Consider the following 21210-nt stretch of genomic DNA (forward strand, 5'->3'; position numbering starts at 1 on the left):
CCTATCAAGATGGTCAATCCTTCCCTGAGCACTTCACCATGATCTATTGCAGCCTCTCATAAGACTGATCTTTATCGTCTTCATTGCTATCATTTGTAGGTACACAACACTGGATATTATTCATTGTGATTCCCTACTTCTTTGTTCTGAAGGATGCTTCGATGATCCTGGGTCCATGAGATTTCCGTTCTATAGGTGCTTAACGTACTCCTTTGGACAGCATTAGAGCAACACCCTAAGTGTTTGGAGCATTTTCTACTTTGTTACCAGAGTACAGCAACATCTTTCTGGAATCTGACTTTTTCTGTCTAGCTTCTGTCCAATATGTTTCGCCTATTCCGAGCACCGCCATGTTGTATCTCCTCATTTCCATAGCTATTTGATTGATCCTTCCAGTCTCTCACATTGTCCGGACATTCCATACACCTATGTTAATTGTTGCTCTGGATTCTAGAAGGGACGTTGGCCTCAAGATTTCCGAATAATCTTGGATTTTACAATTCGGCGTCATAATTCTTGTGAATGAAGATCCCTCAACCTGGAAGGTAGAGTTTAAATCGCTTATTCTAGTTGGCGTTTATTTAACAACGTTGGTTTTTACGGGATAGGGTTGTTGACACCATGCCCAACCCTCCTCGTTTGCTTTGACTTGTGACCGACAGTAACCCTAGGAGAGCTACAGATGGAGTGGTCATATAATCCTGATCACCGGCCGTATTATCGTATTTTAGCAGTATAACGTAGAAAACAGAAAATATTTTCCTTCTCCCGTTTTATCATTCTTAAAGTCTTATATCATTCATTTGAATTTTTGTAAATTTTGTTTTTAAGCCTTAATGAAAATGATAAAAGTTGGTTGAATCGGATGCTCGAATAACAATAAACCTTTGTCTCTCATGCTCTCATTACATCCATTTTATTTTGCTAGGCTAAAACTAAAAAGGCTGGTGATTAGTGTTATGTCTGTAAACAGTGTGGATTGCTCACCAAAAATGGTTTTTATGAACTCTACTACTTTACAGATTGTCGCTGAAATGTTTTCGTGTTTATAAATAAAGACAAGGAAACAATAAATAACAATTTTAGGATCAAATGAGACATAAATAGACAGACATCATCAATATAGAGCCGGAAACAAGTGTGCGTTGCTTCAAGTTGTTATATCTGATTTTCACAATGAGATGAAAATAACTAACAAGGTCAAAGTATTGTAGTAGCAATGATAAAAAAGAAAACTAAACCTTAGGAACATGCTTTGAAAACATAGAGTGGAAAAGTCTGTATGAATGGATACCGGGATTTAAGATAGAGTGGAAGATAAAAAGTGAATATATCTGAGCTAATATGAACGCTTCTGAACCTTGTCACTTAAAGTCTCCATTCACTGATGGCGTTGTCTCATAGACCCCAACAAAGTACTTTGAATCTACCAACATGGCTAAGAAAAACAAACAATGACTTAATAGACTGACCACACATTTTGTTTTGATCGTCCACAGCTTTCTTCCACTTTCTGCACTAATAAGCATCGCTCATCAAATTAGGTGGTGGTTGGTAATCACATAATTTTATCTCTTACTCACAGATGACAGATTTGAGCGTTTCTTTATACTTTGAACAATCAGTTTGAAAACTGTTATCATAAACATGAGCGGGTGTAACAAATATCTAGCTATATGTTGTCTAGGATCATTTGTTAAGTGTGAAAACTATTTAAATCTTTTATATTTTTTTGACTAATAAATTTAGATATTTCCAAGGATTTGACTGGATCGGTTTGCATCGTGGTACATTAGCAGCTCCTATACAACCTATTGTAAGTTGTCTCCACTCATTATTAATGTTAGTATGTATGAAATATTTTGTCTTCAATATTATTCGTTATATTCGAAGCTATTCAGGATAAATTGAAAACGGGAGCTTAATGAAAACTACTTAGTTTTCAACCAGCAGACTGAAGGTTTAAACTTTGCTCTATAATCAGTCATCACACCTGAAGTTGAACTTCGAACCAAGTACACAAAGCAACAATTGACGAATGAATCACATTTACTTTCAAAATCAATTAGATTAACGTATGTCACAAATTCTTTCATCTGATTTCATTCTATCAGGACTAGAAGCATTACTATTCTAGCTTATGTGATTAGATTTGATTGATTATTGGAATCGCGAAATTCTTGGTTAAAGTTGAATGACATAAATACAATTTATAGTTACTGATCTTGGACCTTTTAGCTCAAAATTGATCACAGCAGTACTCACTCTAAATTTTGAATATAATGTCGGAATGTTATTTTTATACTACATTTGTCCTATATTATTTTTTAATTTATTTAATCTTCCACTGTAACTGATCTTAAGAATTTCGCTCATTTGTTATTCACCTTGGTTATTTTTGTTGAAGTTATGTGAAACATGACAACTTAATTCAATGCACATTTGTATCATGTTCTACGTTTTTTTTCGACTGATTGACTACAATTATTAGTTTTGTTTATATTTTAAGTCGGGTCCAAAAATCCTTATAACTTGGTATACTTTTATGGTTTTATTGATTGTTTCTTTTTATCGGGTTAGTTTCATTGAAACACTAAATATCCGCCAAAGCTTACTGTCAACTACAGATAACTGAAATTTCCGAACTGATCTGCAAATACCAACTGATCAAATTATAGAGGATAAAACTTTAACCAACTGACCGAATATATATATATAGTTATTTTAGGTAGGAACAATTGTTTAATAATAGTTATTCAACAATCTGAAAAAGTTGGTCACTTTTTTCATAATATTGAAAATACAATTACATGAATTTTATTATTTTTTTTAATTGTCTCTCACTTCTTTCCAATAGATACTTGGTCCAGATGATACAACTAATTTCGATAAATATCCTCAACAAAATGAAGTCCCACCTGATGAAACATCAGGTTGGGATATAGAATTTTAGCATTCAATTACTATTCATTATTGTTAACTTGTCTCAAATTATCTACAACCTTATTTCAGATTATTTTATATATGTGTTTATACAAATAATGATTATAGGTGTGTGTGTGTATGAGATTTGTACATTTGATGAAGTGTATAACTGTTGTTGTGTTTATATAGTCTATCTATCATAATAGCATATCTATGTTCCATATGAATTAACCTACTGATGATCTACAATTTGTTCGATTACCTTAACTGATCAACCATACATATTATTTTATTTACTACATAAAATTGAACAATGAATAATTTAACCTATTTTATATAATTGTGAATAGTAATAATTTATTTAGTTTTCTTTCGGTCATGTTTCATTTACCTTGAAAGTTTCCGATTCTGAAAAGATTCAAATGAAAACTATTCAGATCTTATAGATGAATTTTTCTTTCTTCGGATCCAAACTATTAGATTTGTTTTTCTGAATGAAAAAAAACAAATAAACTTTTAAACTGAAGAAAACGTATTCTTCTTTTTCTTTATTGTTCAATTTGGTTTTTTTTTCCTTCTTTTTTGTTGGTATTTTTGTTTTTGTAATGGGATAAAGGTGGAAGAAGAAAGACAATTTTACTATTAAAAGCGGATTTTGTGGAGATTTTTAGTAATTTTTATATCGCTGAAATCATGAGTCAATTGAAACTAGACCATCATGGAAAATCTGAAAGCACTGGACGGCCGTTTTGTCTTATTGTAGGACTCCTCAATAGAATGAAACGGCCGTCCAGTGCTTCTAGGTTTTCCATGATGATCTAGCTTCAATTTAATCATGATCTCAACTATATAAAAATAATTTTATTGTTCAATTAAATTTTCACATTATTTATTCTTGATTACCAATGAAATCTCCTTTTTTTCTAAAAAAAATTATATTTTACTGCTATGTACATAAATAATAAGTTGGATTAAATATAGAAATATATGTCTTTTTTAAAGTTCTGCCAAACTAAATTATTCAAGGCCAAATTAGAAATATTTTTTTGAATTTAGATTTGATCTAATATAATCTGAACACAAATTTGTATCAGAAAAAACCTTAGTATCTTATTTATTTACCCCCAATAAAGATTTTAAGACTACTCATAATAAGTAAGATTTACCAAGTTATCAGAGTTATTGGATTCATTTGATCATTTTTTTCACAGTGTAAATTGAATCAACAAAATTATACTGCTGGTTTTGAATTTATTTTGAATAAGAAAATTAGCGCTTTTTTTTTAATTTTTATTTTATTCTTGCTCGTATTTTATAGTTCTTTATATTGATTTAGAGAATCTTATAAGATTTCATCATTCTTAAATTCATCTATGTATGAACCACATTGTTTATTGATCAATTCAATGGATAAACAGAGAATAAATTTTTTTTTCTGTTTAGATCATGTCTAACCAACCTCTTTTTTGTTTTGCAGATTGTAATTGAATTTGAATCAAAAGATAACCCCCATCTCTATTTATTAGAATATTTATTTATTTAAAGTGTACTGTTCAAAGTTTAAACAATATATATTTCTCTTAGCAACTATTCTGTATCCTTTTTTTTCTCCTTCTTGATGTTACTGAGTTTATTTGTACAAAGTTTCGACCATTCTTATTAAATGTATGTATACTAGATGTTGTTGTTGTTTTTTTTAAAAAAAAACATCTTCGTTACATAATCAATATTATTTATTCCAGCTAGAAAAGAACTTAACAATTACACTACTTTTTTTCATTTTATTTTCAGTATTAATGAACAATTCATTAATCTAAGTGTCCGTGTTTTATTGAAATTGGTTGATCTTATTGTAAGAAGGTAAATTTTACTTCTAATCTGTATGAAAAATAACCTCGGCGAGACTATAATTTATGGACGAGCCAATCAGAAGCGTTTAGGGGATTTCAAGGTCACGGCGCTGATTTCAGTACCTGATGCTCATATACGATCGGTTCACAGAGAATTTTAGAGAAGACTAGACAATTAAGCGGCTACAATAAATCAGACTACTAAGCAGTTCCTGTATTTGTAATTGCGGGTATTAAATGACTTGTAGACCTTGTGCAGACTACCGTGATATTATCCTTCGATGTAATATATGCTGAAAGAAGACGTTTGCTAGAATAGGAACCTTTATCGCTCGATCCAGATTGAGACTAAGACATATTATAATAATTGCCGCCAACTGTATAATAAAAGCACCAGTAACACTGATTGCAATAATCGCAGATGTCACTGAAGCTTTGGCTATTCAGAGGTATGAGTATTGTAAGGATAAATGCGTAATAAAAGTGACAAACTTACACAACCGGAGTACACACAAACAATATTGAATCTATGTGGTCGAGGCTGAGAGGGTTTTTGTGACCTTATCATGGTTCCACAGACCAACTATTATGCAGCCATATGGATGAGTTCCCCTACCTTATGCATTACGATTTTGGAAACTTTTTTTAACCTTGACAATTTTTTCGATCGTATAAAAGAAGTGCATCTACTTTAATTATTTGGTTTTGTATAATATATTTTCTACTCTATGCTGACTGTTTACTGATCGGCTAACATTTCTCAAGGTCACTTAAGATTCATTCAAAGGTCGTCCATAAATTATAGTTTCGCCATAACCTCTAATCAAAATTAACTAATCATTGTAGGTCGAATTCCTCTCGCCATCAATGATCTACTAATGATGATAATTTACCTTATTAGTTTTACTGTTTACTTTTAAGAACGACAATTAGAAGATTACACTAAACATGATATTGACTGACTAAAAGAAATTAACTTCGAACTAGGAGCTGTAATTACATACTAGTTATTTTTTAGTAAGCGGTCAAGGGAGCATAAATTGGTTGTTACTAAAGCAATGTCTTTCATTATAGTTAGTTTTCAACTTACTTTGTATTCACAACAATTGATTAAGACATTAGTATATTATATTAGTATATTAATTTGATAGTGGGGGTTATAAAAATATTCACAACTAATGATACAATCTTTTAAGGAAACTTGTTTCACGATAATAAATCCATCACTGCAATTACTGTTCACCTCAAGATGACCAAAAATACACCATTTGAATAATCCAGTACAAAGAATTTCAATTCTATAGGATGTTTTGATAGGATCTTTATAGTTTTAGAGTAAATTATTTTATAGCAGGTCCCAGTTTACAGCGTAAATCTAAGGGGATTTTAGCCAACTAGGTGCTATGCTAAGGGGAAGCAACAGACTGAACAATATTCATACGAGAGATGAGATAGAAGGAAAGTTCTGGAGAATAATCAATAAAATAATTTTGCTTCATGTTGAATAATACTGCTATATAAGCCTTAAAAAATAATTTGATGACGAAAAAAGATATTCGTAGTGGAAGTGATTAAAAGATGTAACTAACTCTAAAATTAATACAATCAGTTATAGTATCTGAATAAGATGAGCACTTATAGATATTTGTCTTGTAATCTGAAGAGATACAGAACGATCGATTAATATGACAGTGGTTACAAATTGAAGTAGTAGGACTAACTGCCATACCAGATATGTTATTGATTAGAAGAACTTGAACAAAAGTTGCTTCTGGATGATAAATCAGATGTAATTTACTTTGGATATTGAAGTATTATTCAGTTGAGATAAATTTCATTCGAAAATAAGAATACGTGACAAACTGGATAAACATTAAACATTGATATACAATATCAGTGTAAGGAACTTATGTGTGTCGTATTTTGTACAAGCCATTATACTTAATTTATATATAAAGGTAATGATTGCCATCACCAATTTTAACATTGTTGTTATATTCGGGTCTCCATCATCCTTCTTTTACGTCTGGAGGTGTCGTCATTGTTAGTGTACGTATCAACTCTGCTTGGTCCGCGGTCTTACTGCTCACGTTTAACAATCCGGAATCACTGTGATTCCCATGACGCAAAGTGAAAACACGAAAAACTGATGAAGATTTATTGGTCCTCCGAAAACACGTTACAAATCATATCGTCATTAGATTAGAATATAATCATTTATACACTGATTTCTAAGCAAACGTTATATAGCACATATAGGAATATACAGGTGAATACAGTTCACCTGAAATGATACAACGAATACAATCATCGCTGAATGTGTTTCCAAATTTGTCATATTAAACTAAGTTTATAATGAATTGATATAAAAATGTTGACCTCAAAACGTCACATTGGGTTAAGTTTACACCTGTTGCTCTGGCCAAAATTCATAATCGACTGATACGAAAAAGACTGACCTAAATAATGTCATTTTTTATCCCGTCATATCAATTGTCATATGCATTTACTGGTGGAAACATAAGGTATTTGTACATGGATATATTCCTAAGAGTGAGTTGAACCATTTATATAAATATAAACTAAATATCTTGGTAGACAAATCAAAGCGTGACTCGCTTAACACCAGGCTTCTCACTTAGGCAGAAGTGTCAAAGAAGCTTTAGTATAGTCATTGCTAGTAGAATATAAACAGATAAAATCTTATATTAGAGAATGCAAATTGCCAATTAAATATTCGTTAAATGTCCTCGTATTTGAAAACATTCGTTGGACTCGATTGTTGGATTAATCCGACTAAGGGAATAAAATAATTGGTGGCGATATAGTAACTTCATATCCAGGGTACGTATATCCGCTTTCATGAATACAATCACTCAGAATAATCAATGCGTAAGATGACTTACGATTAATATTTCACAGCAGAATGTAGCTACTTAAAAATTGTAAGTAGCATGCAAATTTATATAGAAAATCCAGAAAGGGATTCCTTTTTATAGCCCTGCTGTAACAAGATGAGGAGCCATTTTCACGAACTAACAAATAAACTAACTTAACACAGCAATTTCAGTGATGAGATTTTGAATTCATTTTTAATGAGATTTTTATTAATATATCACTAAGCTTTTATTGTACTTGCGATGTCAAAACCGTTAGTTAATGAGATCTAACTTGTTTATAGAAAAAGGAGTGGAAACTAAATGCTGACAAGGATATTGGCTATATTACGAGAATGTTTCTAGACATTGTATAAAATTACGAAATTAGGAATTTCAATCTTCTATATAAAAAAAGAATGGCTAGAACTCCCAGCAATCGGTTAAGTGCTCTGGCGCGAGACTTGTTGGTCCTGGGTTCGAATCTCGTGAGGCGAGGTCGTGGATGCGCACCGCTGAGGAGTCCCATAATAGGACGAAACGGCCGTCCAGTGTTTCCAGGTTTTTCGTGGTGGTCTAGCCTCAATTGACTCACGCTTTCAACTATGAAATTACTAAATCATCACAAAACCCCTTCTAATAATAAGAAAATAATAAACAATTTTTTGTGAATGTGCAGGATTTATTATTTTATGACGATTTTTTCTATGGAATAATCAAAATCGTGTGGGGTTGACAGTTATTTTGTAATATTTATATCAATATTCAGTATACATTACATCACTCGATGCACTTATCTCGTTTTGTTACTTCGATTTTAATCCATATTTACTTAAAAAGTTCGCCGCATTCGGTTAACTATGAAAAAAATTAATGAAAGTTTCATGACTGAACGATCTACCCCGGAGAAAATGACAACACTGAAATCATTTTGAATCGAAATACACATTCAAGAAAAGTCGTTTATTAAAAGTGCATAAATCAATCTTTTTTTCGAAGTGGATTACATTTTTCTTATATATATATATATAATATTTGTGTTATTAACTACACTTTGAAAGGGTAAGTTTACGTTAATCGTGCGGAACTAGCTTTTACGTTGACATAAGCTATTTCCATAAAATAATCTTCGTTTATGGAATTTATCTATATCTTGATCAACAAAATGATAATTGGACATTAGATTTAGATACTGATAAATTTAATTAAGTGCGACAGTAAACGGACGCACCAACCACATCATTTGACTCAATTTCATAGTATCATAATTGGCTCTCCATGCTTGAAATCAATAGTTTGTTCGGTCACTCCATTACAGACAAAAAAATATTTAGAAAACGTATGACCTAATCTCTGAATTTGATATACATAATACTTCGTGGTCCTGAAGTAAGACAAAATGAATTGATGCGCAGAATAATAATTTCATAGACTGTTGAGGTTTATATCTATCGAGAAAAGCAGTGGCCAAAAAACGTATGAAACAACTCTTACTCAATAAAATTACGCACTGATGAGAACTAATCGTGAGAAAGATACTTCGAACAACCGTTTATTATCACTTAAGGGGAATAGCAAATTGCAATCTTGACTTAACAGTATTATATGATGTTTGTTTTACGTCTCTCTAGCACGATAAGTAGACAAAAAGTAAAAGGTTTGCGACACAGAGACAATTACATATTAAATCTTATTATATGTTCTTGAATTAAAACAGCAGATACGATCCTATCGGTATGAATCCAGTCCATAATCTTCTAATCCGAGTACGCTTTTGCTTATAGACCAAGGACTTAAGCTTTAACTAGTGGTACGCTTTGAGCAGAAATAATTAGTCTTGAGCAGTGACTGAGATATCTTAACGCGGATGAGTCCAGGTTGCACCCCTTATCCTATCCGAGTATTCAGTCCGGAGTAAGAGCACAGTGAGTATGCAAATCCATTGTTGTATTCCAAATATACCCATTACCAAACGGCATTCCGCTGTAAATAAGAGTCCATCGTTTGTCCACAGTCAAGACCAAAGTAATAAAGGAAAGAGTGAAATAATTAGTCAATAACAATAAGTTGGGAAAATTCAAATGCATATCGACACTTTATACATTAAACGAAAGCTTATAAATAGGTTAATACAGAAATACTGTTAAATAATTACTTAATAGCTCTATGGTAAAAATAGGAATAATAGTTTATAATATGGCAGTCCTAGAAGTTTCAACCTATGAATTATTAACTTCGTCTTACCGTAAACTACAATATTTATCATTTTCAATGTGATTTTTTCCAAAACCATCACAAGAGGATCTAGACCATTCTCCATAAAACGGAAAAATTAGATGCCTGAGTTGATTAAGTGAGACTACATTTTACTGAGACATTATAACCAATACCTCACTCAGCATACATAATAATTCTGAACTACCTTGCTTAAAACTTCTAAAAATGATCCATCAGGACTTGTTGCTTTTTATGCCTCAAGTCCTGATATCCTTAACTTTATTAAAAGTTGACGACTGAATATTAATCGGCTGTTAATAAAAGTGGGTGATTGGAGAATTTCTGTAGGTTACCATAAGTGTTTATCACTGTCCTATGTAGAGAGAAATCCTCCATAATGATTTTGTAAGTTTATTTTTTATTAGAATATTTTTTTAAACGCAACACCTAGAGTACAACGATACAGAAGGAATCCTAAGAACAATAAATAAACGAAACTTATAATAAGTAACCAATTGGTGACTAGTGTTAATTAAATTGTCATAATAATGTTATATAGATATAATATTGATAGATAATCTGTTTATCACTAAATCGGACAGTGTTAATTGAATTAATGCCAATAAAAACAAAAATTTTCGAAAAAAATATTTTAATTCCAAACTACTGACAAACAATATCATCTGATTAAAATGAAAATTATTAGGATAACGATGAATATTTGCAAAGGAAGAGACGATTTAAGATTACATTTACAGAAGAACCAACAATAAATACATAAAAAATATACAAGTTATTAATATATGTTCAAGTACTAGAAACTAACTCTTGGAGGACATAATTATATATTGAAGACAGGAAGAATTAAAGCACGAAATAGTTGTTGAACTTATTGGAGATGGTAAAAAGTATAAATTAGCTTGAATTATATGGGTGAGTTATTTCATTATTGTTTCATATTATATCACCAGTATACAGCATCTCCAGGAGGCTTTACATATCCGGATACAATTAAGATAAAGTCAACAATACTCCATAAACCAAGGCCACCGAAGCTGAACAATTTGCCTAATCCTTCTATCCACATGCCTAAATAAAAACGATCAACTCCTAAACCTCCGAAAAATAAACTTAAGATAACAGTTAGTACATAACTTTTACCAGAAGACCAATCACAAGGTACCATACGCCTGAATACTCTGCGTCCTAGGCATAATATATGAGGAAATGGTTCACATTTCGTTTCATAAAAACTCCGAGGTACATTAGGTTGACGACAGTTAGTTCGACCGATACAAACAATCTCAGTATCATCCAACTGGTGGCAAAATCGACAAACAATCGGTTTTTGAATTATGTAATTTGTTTGATCACTCATAGGATAAGAAAACTCTGATGAATTCGTTTGAGAAGTTTGGTTTTCTTGAGTTATACTACTTGGAACTTTGCAATAAACTCCTGGACGTGGAAAGCAAGTAACATTGACTACTGTACCATAAACACATGAAGTATTGAAGTTGCATATAAGACAATAACCTGGTAACTCACTACATTTGTACTTCATATATGGACATAAATACTGCCATTTAGCCTGTGTGGTTTGATTTGCACTCGGCTCATTTTTAGGTGAGGATAAGTTGGAAGCTGATAATAATGATACAGATGGATGAGAACCATTTACATCGACATTTTGAACGACGTCAGATAATGAATGTACAAAAATATGGTGAACCAGAAAGAAACAACCCAATGATAAGATTATCTGACTCGGTATTCTCGTTGTAGGCAACTATAAGGTAAGAAAAAATCAGACATTAAAAATTAAGAGAGAGAAAAAAGTCAGTTTCCGGAAATCTATGCAGTTAATTTTCGTTGAACTTACCAAAAGGGTGGAAGTTAACAATTAACCTAACAACCCTTTATCAAAAAATAATTCTCTATGATTAATCTCACTAAAATATTCCAAAAATTACATCATATTATCCATTTGTGAGATTCGAATAGGAATCGCTTTCAGTTGATTGTAGGGACCAAAATAATATACAGTTATGTGATAATAAACAGTAGAATTAAGGTTTTCTAATCTTAAGTAACACTGAAACTGTTGATAAGGTTGAGAAGTAACCCAATTGTTAGGTATAAGATCTAATAGTTTCAGTTTAGTTATTCGAAACTTACTTACTTACGCCTGTTACCCCTCGTCGAAGAGCATAGGCCGCTTACCAGCATTCTCCATCCAACTCTGTCCTGAGCCTTCCTTTCCAGTTCTTTCCAGTTAACATTCATCCTTCTCATATCTGCTTCTATTTCCCGGCGTAGTGTGTTCTTTGGCCTTCCTCTTTTCCGCTTCCCTTCACCATTCCAAGTTAGGGATTGCCTTGTAATGCATATTGGTGATTTCCTTAATGTATGTCCGATCCACTTCCAACAACTTTTCCTAATTTCCTCTTTGGCTGGAAGCTGGTTTGTCCTCTCCCATAAAACGCTGTTGCTGATAGTATCCGGCCAATGGATGTTGAGTATTTTGCGTAGACAATTGTTTATAAATACTTGTACCTTCCTGATGATGGTCGTAGTAGTTCTCCACGTTTCAGCTCCGTACAGTAGGGCTGTCTTGAGGTTCGTATTGAAGATTCTGACTTTGAAATTAGTTGACAGTTATTTTGAGTTCCATATGTTCTTCAATTGTAGAAATGCTGCCCTTGCTTTGCCAATCCTCGCCTTTACATCTGCATCCGATCCTCCTTGTTTATCAACGATGCTTCCCAGGTATGTGAATGTTATTCGAAAGTCTTTACATAATTGGCTGGCTATTTGTACTATTCGTACGAATATGAACTAACAGTCGCGCTCATACCCCAAAAATATTCATAGTAATATTAACACAACGAAAAAGCAACTGAAATAATATTAAACTTGTTTTCTGACAGCTAGACAAACACCCAGGAAGAGCAGTAATGGATTGAATTAGAATAGGTATTATTTAGAAATGCATTGGAACAGAAGGAATAAGAAGTGAAATTATGTATGCGTTCCGAATTAATGAATCCGGGATATTATTCAATAAGATATTCAAACAAATACAAGTCATGTGCAAATGAAAGGATATACAGATACAAGTTACTACGTATTCATACAAATGAATACAAAATAACCAATATAAATAAAATGACATGATTGTCTATTCTTATATATAGAGCAAATGAGTAACGTCTTATATAAATTGGTCATATAAATTCGCAACATCAGGGTCCTGTCAGTCTTGTAAAAGTACTTGGCACTTCGAAGGTGCAAAGCACATACCATACCTACGGACACTGATTGCCAACTGAGTAAGTGCGGATTGCATGGCTTGGGCATCATCGCACAGTAAGACAATATCATCCGCATACTCAAGGTCGAGAAGTCTTTCCTCCAAGCAACAGATCCATACCACCATTGCCTACATCCAACAGAGCTGTTTCCAGTACGTCATTGATAGCAAGTTGGAGAGGAATGGTGAGATCGGGCAACCCTGTCTAACCCCATTGCTTGAACGAAACAATGGGGAAAGGTGGTTGTGTGCCTTCACTCTGACTAAGGTGTTTGTATATAGGGCTTCCAAGATGTGAATAGATTTCTCAGACACACTCCTCTTCAATAGACAATCTCAGAGAACAATCCAGTCCAATGAATTGAATGCAGCCCTGATATCAAGAAACACTGTGATTGTTAGCCTGTAATAAGTATGACGGTGTCCTCACATTTGGTGAAAGGTGAAGATATGATCAACACATCCTCGACCAGAACGAAAACCAGCTTGCTTCTGGCGAGTCAATCATTCTCGGGTTTTGAACAACCAACGAATTATGACAGAAGCCAATAGTTTGGACACAATCGGAAGTAGACTTATCCCCCGATAGTTGTTACAGGAACGACGTGAACTCTTTTTAAACATAGGGACAACTACCGACTTATTCCACGATCTTGGAACACTCTCTAGCTCTGACATTTGTAAACAAATCATTCAGTTCCTTAGCCAGAAAGTCACCACCATCTTTAGTGATTGGCATCCCGTCATCCTCACAGATTGTTTCACTCACACCAGACTTCTTGCTGCCAGTGGCTCGGATGAGTTGGAAGAGCTTCCGGCAGTTACCAGATGCAGCTGCTGCTTCCATCTCATTAGCACGCTCCGACCATCAGGCTTCTCAGTCCTTACGCAAGCTTTGCCCAATTTCATTGCGTAACAGCCTATGTCTGTGGTCAAACTCACGGTCACCCGGAGTAGACCGACGGGCTTCCATCAGTTGTAAGGAGCCAGAAGAAACCCAGTGCTTGTAAGCGGGACGTTTCGTGAAGCCACAAGCGACTTTACTCTCCATTTTCATGATGTCATGCAGTTGCAACCAATGCTCATCTATACTGTTCAGTGGGATGGTAGCTAGTCTAGAAGCTAGCTCGGCTTGACACTTACCTGCAACAGAAGTTGCAACTAATTTGCTAACATCAATCCGTTGATGACGATCAATTCGTTGGCCACTGATAAGTAAGGTAAGATTGGCGCAGACTAGGGCATGATCAGAGTCCAGATAGGTACTCCAAAGGGAGCAGCAGTCTTGTACACAACCATGCCAGCGGTAGCTGATCGCGATTTGATCAATCTGAGTCCAGGCTTCAGATGCAGAGGTAGGACGCCAGGTGGCACATCGGCGATGACTGCGCGGGAAGTTAGTGCTAGCCAGAAACAGGTTATGGTCTGTGCACAGTTGTAGTAGACGGTTCCCGTTAACTGTCCTGCGACCAACAAGTCCCCATCGGCTACCTAAACGACTTTCTTCTGTGCCTAGACGCCCGACCTATGCATTCAAGTCTCCGGTTAGTACTACAATATCTGTCGAAGGCACTTTCTGTAGAATAACTGTTAGCTGGTGGTGAAACTCATTTTTGATTGCATCCGGGCTGCAATTTGTCGGAGCATAGGTGGAGATGACAAAAAGACATCGTTTCTCACGCCGATTTCTTCTCGCTTTGATGGAGCTTTCTAATCTAACAGCACATAACCGACTGTTAATGGTAATCCAATCGATTAGTGCTGCTTCAGCTCTAGAGCTTAGTGCGACACCAACGCCAGCAAGACCAGACGAAGATCACACAGCGTCCCCAGATAAAAGCACGTAAGACAGGCCTTTCGAAGCATAAATGGAGAGCGAATTTGTAGTACTTCACCAGAGTCTTATATACGGGTCTCGGATAGACAAACGTCTATATTTAGACTTTATAAAGGTACAGCCAGCCCTATCTGTCGTCCAATCTGGATTAGTGTGCGTACTTTGAAGGAAGCCAGTTTGAATGGTGCGCGTGGTTTCAGAAAAACCATTTCAGTATTCGTATTCGGTAGTAGCATTCGATTTTCGACCAGTCAGTGACTCGAGATCGTTTGAATGAAACAGAGTTTCCACCAAAGGCGGGCCGCTGTATATGTTGAAAAATAAGGATACACGAAGTGGGAATAAAAAAGAGTGAATAAGCGACGGCAAAATAACAATAATGTAAATTTTTTGAATTTTAATCGAAGCGTGAATAGTATTTTCAGTAAATATCGTCATTTCATTTTATTTGTGTGTGTGAGCTGTGATACTGCACAGGTACCCAGACCGAAGCAGGTGGTTTTTTTAGGGGGCCACACCCGGAGCCTTCGACCTAAAGGTCTGATCCACAAGGCAGTGGAGCATCGTGAGGAGATGCAGTCCCATGGTAGCCGGTGACCAATGATTGATTCATACGCCATTTGTTCTCTGAGGATGCTGGAGCCCATGTGCACCATTGGTTTGAAATCAGGGTTTTCCAACTCCCTAGGAGGACTCACTGTGTCCACCGGACCGGTTACATTCGCTTTCCGTCCTTTCAGTTTCGTAAGCAACACTCTCACCACGAGAAGGCAGTGAGTAGGACTTCCCTGTCAGAGGCTGTGTACGCGTGGCCGTGTGAGAGCATTTGGAGAGGGAGAACTGACTCTCCCCACCCTCAGCCGTACCAGGGGGAATTCTAGCCGCTTCATTCTTTTTGAAGTGTGTGCTGATGTTTTTAAAAGGAACAATCGAAGCATCACAACCAGACCATCCAGCTCATAGACCGCAAAATGTCCAACATCGTTAACCATAATAAAGAACTCCTTAAAGGTTTATATGTATCCATTGAATTGTGATGTCTAGAAGGAATCATGTATGAGATGAGCAGTTTGAAATGACAGGTGATATCAATAACAATCTGCACAAATTCCTCGTTTCATCAATCGCAGTTCTTTTGAATTTCTCATGTCATTATATGATGTTCCAAAATACCGGCATAGTGCACTAAACTCAAGCTTGTAGATTAATGGATGATTAAGTGACACCAATATTACAGTATTTTGCAAATACGCTCGGAAGTTACAAACTGCAACAATACTGCACCATGTTAGGTTAGCAAACAGAAATCTGTGCACTCATACGACAGACAACTGTATGCCAATATGTCTCTCATAATTATTCAATTTATCAAATGCTTATGTATTACATTATTTAGATTTTTCAGTTTTATATCAAATATGACATACCATTTAGTCAAATACTCGTTCTTTAATAATATTTTCTTATGAATTGGAAGTGGTTATCGTAGAAAATTTACGGGTGTAGATGACAGATGGGTAATCCGTAAATAGTAGTGATATCATTTCAAAAGAAAATGGATAACCTGAAAAACAGAAAGTAATAACAGTAAAGTTTTTGCAACAGAGCCAAGCAACTCACTATCGTGGAATTTTAAACATTTTAAACGCCCTTCCTGTAGATGTTATGCATTTAGTATGCTCAGGTGTCATCAAAAACCCGATAACTTTATGGCTCGATTGACCACATAGGAGACTTAAAAGCATGAAAAAGACCGTTATCACGACTATAAGTGGATCACCGTTGTGGTGTGCTGAAAAAACTCCTGACTTTCAGAGGAAATGTCGTACATTAGAATGATGTATGTGTTTGGAAAGCAAGAGGATATTGTCTATTTCTTCTGTATTTAGGTCAAACTACATTAAAAAATGTTCTACCTTGCCGCCTTATCTAAATTCTCTATAGCTAGCTACTTCAAATTATTTACAATCTCATCCCGAGTCAAGTAGCAGTTCGGTTGAGTTTGATAAGAAGTAATTTCCTTGTAGGATATAAGTGCCCCCAAATGCCCTGGTACAACCGAGTATGGGAAAAGTCAGCTCTCCCTCTCGAAATGCTCTCATATGGTCACGCGTATATAGCCTCTGACAACAAAGTCCTACTCACTGCCTTCTCATGACATAATTGTTGTTTACGAAATTGAGAGGACGGAAAGCGAATGTCCGGCGCTTTAACCGGCTTGGTGGACAAGGCGAGTCCACCTAGGGGAGTTGGAAAACCCTGATTTCAAACCAATGGTGCACATGGGCTCCAGCATCCTCAGAGAACAAATGGCGTATGAATCAATCATTGGTCACCGGCTACCATGGGACTGCATCTCCTCACGATGCTCCACTGCCTTGTGGATCAGACCTTTAGGTCGAAGGCTCCGGGTGTGGCCCCCTAAAAAAACCACCTGTTTTGGTTTGGGCACCTTGGCAGTATCACAGCCCTCACATAAATCAAATGAGATTTGTATGGTACATATATATCTGGTGCTTCCTTGTATCAATATTTATGTTTAAATAAAAAAAATAAATAGGATATAAGTGGTGCTGATGACGTCAACCTACATAGTGTTTTAGCCACATACTCTGCATTTTCTTTTGAGTCCTATATGCGTCAGGTCAAAAGGATCGTGCATTGCTGATAAATTGCAGCCAAACAAGCTGTTCAGCGGTACACTGAGAAACCAGTTATTAGCAGGCTGAAAGACAGCAATGCCGCTATGAATAACGAAACTTCAGTTAACTATGACGTGAAAAAGACAGGTAATAACTTGTAGGGATACTAGGTTTACATTATTTCAACCTGAAAATGTAGTAATCGTCAAAGCGAACCTAGCCTTATTACAAAGATGGGCAAAAACGGTCAAATCAGATTTCTTCCTTACGTTGGTGCCGTCGATCTTCTCAAAGAACAATTCCCTTCCAATGATTTAGGTATATTCGTGTGCTCAATTGTTATCCATGAGCATAGGTGGGTAACCATTAGTGACGTACCATGTAAGTGCATAGCTATAAACGTCGTAGCCCATGAAGTCACAGTTCCCCTGCTACACACATTTTTGCAAATACCATTAGCATCCTTCAACTTTCTGCATTAAGATACTAAAGTCTTTTTTATGTATGTTTCAGTCTACACTTAAAAAGTTTGCAGTTTTTAACGCCTTTGCCAGTAGAGAGGTTCTAGTTGTAGCTATCAAGTGGCTAGTAAATCAAAAACTATGCATGTATCCAACCGCTTCAGCGGACATGGTGTTTATAAAAAAGGGGGATCCGGACGACGGTTAGTCCACTGTAAAATGTATGGCCATTCACTACTTTGGTTATTTAGAAGCTTTAATTGTTTCCTTGTAGATGACTTCAGATGTGCTTCAGAGTTGGTCAACTCGTTCATCAATGTAGTTGGATATTGTCAGATTATCAGTCAAAACAACTTAGCAGGGGATTAGCCAGCTAACAGTTCCCTTTGTTAATTGAATACGATCTGCAACCTTTAGGTGCGTTACACCTAACGAAACCAGAATTAGCAACGAACTTCACATTGATGGGTACTACTACAAAACGGAGTATTATGAAGTACAGATTATGTAACACTACACGAAGTTTCCATTCTAGTTTATGTTATTAAAAAAGTGCATTAACATTACGATTTCCATTGTTCGACGTCGGCTAGAAAGATCTTGCAAAAATGCAAGACATGGCTACCCAAAGGTGTATTTTATGTGAGATAAAATGGATATGCGTTACTATTGAAGGAAATATTAAGTGTGATTTTGTATTTGAACATCTTTTCGCTTTTGGACGCCCTCATCTGCCCTTTACAAGATAACTGTAAGTTTCAGGGTATCGGGTAACAAATGTTTAAAAAGCATTCTATAAGAACATCGATAACTGCCAACTGCTGTTCTGTTTTATAATTCAAGTGATGAAAATTCTGTTTGTCACTGAAAACCCTGTTATTGTGCAGGTAACCCTTAGTGTAAGTACTTTCCGTTATAAAAGTATTTTTAGGCTCACACTGAATTTCTCAATTTGACCAAGTACACTGAAACTAAATACATGCAGAAGGTAAACGTTAATGTGCATGATGTGGTATTTTTCCTCGTTGAGTAAATTCTATTGTTTTGATCGTTATTAACGTATCAAGACTACTGTTTTATACTTTGATTGAATTTCTTTCAGTTAAAGTATTCGACTAGAGTATCATTTTTGATATCCTAAATAGTTTTATCGTCGGTACTCCAGAGTACCTTGTTTTTCTATTGTATCTGTTAGTACTTTGGTCCTAACTATTTATAGTTTTTTCTACTTTTAGTCAAAACTTACTTTCTCATCCTAAAATGACTGGAAGATGCAACAAAAGCATTTGCCACCGCCCAGGATGTCGATATCCCGTTGACAGCGGCATGCAGTGCGATGAGTGCAAAGGTTGGTACCACGAAGTTTGCACGAATCTAACGCCTGCAGCTTTCAAGCGGTTCAGTAAAAATGGATGCATATGGCTATGTCAACAGTGCTGTTTGGATGCAAATAGCCTGTTAACCGAGGCCATCTCAATAGTAAATGCCGCGAAAAAGTGTCTAGGCAAGCGTGGTCGGGACACATCAGTCAGAACTCAATCTGTCGACACGCAGATTGACATAAGGCAGGCCCAAGTGAGTCCAAAAAATGCTGACTCACACTGTTCAAAGGAGGAAGAACATCCTCCAAAGAGGTCTGTCACAACCAGAAACTTGCGCAAAAAAGTCTCTTCTGTCCCTCGTATCAAAAATGGTACCCAGAAGGGAACTTCCGGAACCCAAAATCGCAAGGCTCGATCGGTTTCCAGCGCGAAAGATGACCCAACCTCCCAAGTCGTCCTGAACCTTCCGGAATCCCACAGTACGCCTGACGCGACTGTGGTTACTACTCCAAAGAACGTTGGCGATTGGGTACGGGTCGTAAGGAGAAAACGGCAAAATGACGTTAAAGGGAATTATACCCCCACCAAAAGGGTCGACAAGCCGAGGTCTGATCACAGCGACAGATCAGTCATTTTCCATAGAGTCAAGGAGAGTGACAGCTTAGAACCGAAAGCTCGTTTTGAGCATGACATTGTGTTGATAAAACAACTACTCAACCAAGTTATGCCCCAAAACATCTCCGGAGTCACCTTGCTAAAGGTGTATAGACTAGGAAACCTAGCGCATCTGAAGCCAAATCAGTCTAGACTACTCAAAGTCGTTTTCAAATCTCCAAACGAACGCGACTTAATCTTAGATAATGGACACAAATTAAAGGGTTCTGGAGTTTTTCTCCGTAAGGACTTACCGTTGGCGGACCGTGTAAAAAGACGGGAAGCCGAAAAAGAACTACAGCTCAGATTAGACGCTGGCGAAAAAGACCTGAAAGTTGTAAATTTTCGGGTTGTGAGGCTTCGACAGAGGATGATGCCGAAGCCACTCTGGGTGAAGCACGAGGCCACCTAAATAGGCTTCGGATCTGTTATACCAATGCCCGGAGCTTACTCAATAAGCTACCGGAACTAGGTGTACAGACTGACTCAACTAGGCCAGACATAATTGCAGTCACAGAAACATGGCTGACGCCGTCTATAGATAGTAGGGAACTTGATTTCGAGGGTTTTACATTAGTAAGGGCCGATAGAATACAAACGCGTAAAGGAGGGGGAGTAGCTCTATTCAATAGGAATGCTATTCCATTCACCATTATCGACAGTGTATCCCATGAGAGTGGGACGTATGAATTAGTTTGCTGCCGCCTGAAATGCAGGGGACAAGAGTTGCTGCTTAGTTTGATCTATCGCAGTCCAAGCTGTGAGGTAAACGAGGTCCTGCTAAGCAGTCTCAACACTTTATCACGAAGTGATCTATGTCTAATCCTAAGGGACTTCAATGCACCCATGGTGGACTGGGGAAATCTGCGGACTGAATCGTCAGCAAATTCCTTCGAACAGGAACTAGTTGATGCGGTAACCACATGTGCCCTAGTGCAGCACGTGAAGGAAGCAACGAGGTACGACCCGGGTTCTGCATCATCCTTACTAGATCTTATATTGACTCATTATGAGGATGACGTTGCAAACCTGGATTACATGCCACCCCTAGGCAAAAGTGATCATGCAGTTTTAAGCTTTGACTTCCATATAACTGTCGATCACGAGCACGCC

At 36.1% G+C, this 21210-nt stretch overlaps 2 protein-coding genes across 2 annotated transcripts in view; one reads left to right on the top strand and one right to left on the bottom strand.

The window, feature by feature from the left end:
• The window catches only part of Smp_151100 (serine/threonine kinase), a gene marked incomplete at its 5' end in the record, with an annotated part of 100033 nt that extends 96845 nt beyond the window's left edge, over positions 1–3188 (top strand). The window contains 2 exons of the mRNA XM_018797409.1: positions 1750–1816; positions 2858–3188. Of these exons, the coding sequence (XP_018646792.1) occupies positions 1750–1816; positions 2858–2953 (163 nt within the window). The 3' untranslated portion in view covers positions 2954–3188. The remainder of the gene's footprint in view (positions 1–1749; positions 1817–2857) is intronic.
• Positions 3189–10503: 7315 nt separating this feature from the next.
• On the bottom strand, positions 10504–17727 carry Smp_054070 (hypothetical protein). The gene is made up of 3 exons (XM_018797420.1): positions 17610–17727; positions 16446–16582; positions 10504–11657 (listed from the first exon to the last, which is right to left on the bottom strand). Exons 2-3 carry the CDS (start codon positions 16446–16448, stop codon positions 10833–10835), a joined length of 828 nt encoding a protein of 275 aa, XP_018646793.1. The 5' UTR covers positions 16449–16582; positions 17610–17727; the 3' UTR covers positions 10504–10832.
• Between the last annotated feature and the right edge of the window lie 3483 nt (positions 17728–21210).

Source organism: Schistosoma mansoni (genome assembly GCF_000237925.1).
Source record: "Schistosoma mansoni, WGS project CABG00000000 data, supercontig 0166, strain Puerto Rico, whole genome shotgun sequence".
In the NCBI taxonomy this organism is placed as follows: Eukaryota; Metazoa; Platyhelminthes; class Trematoda; order Strigeidida; family Schistosomatidae; genus Schistosoma; species Schistosoma mansoni.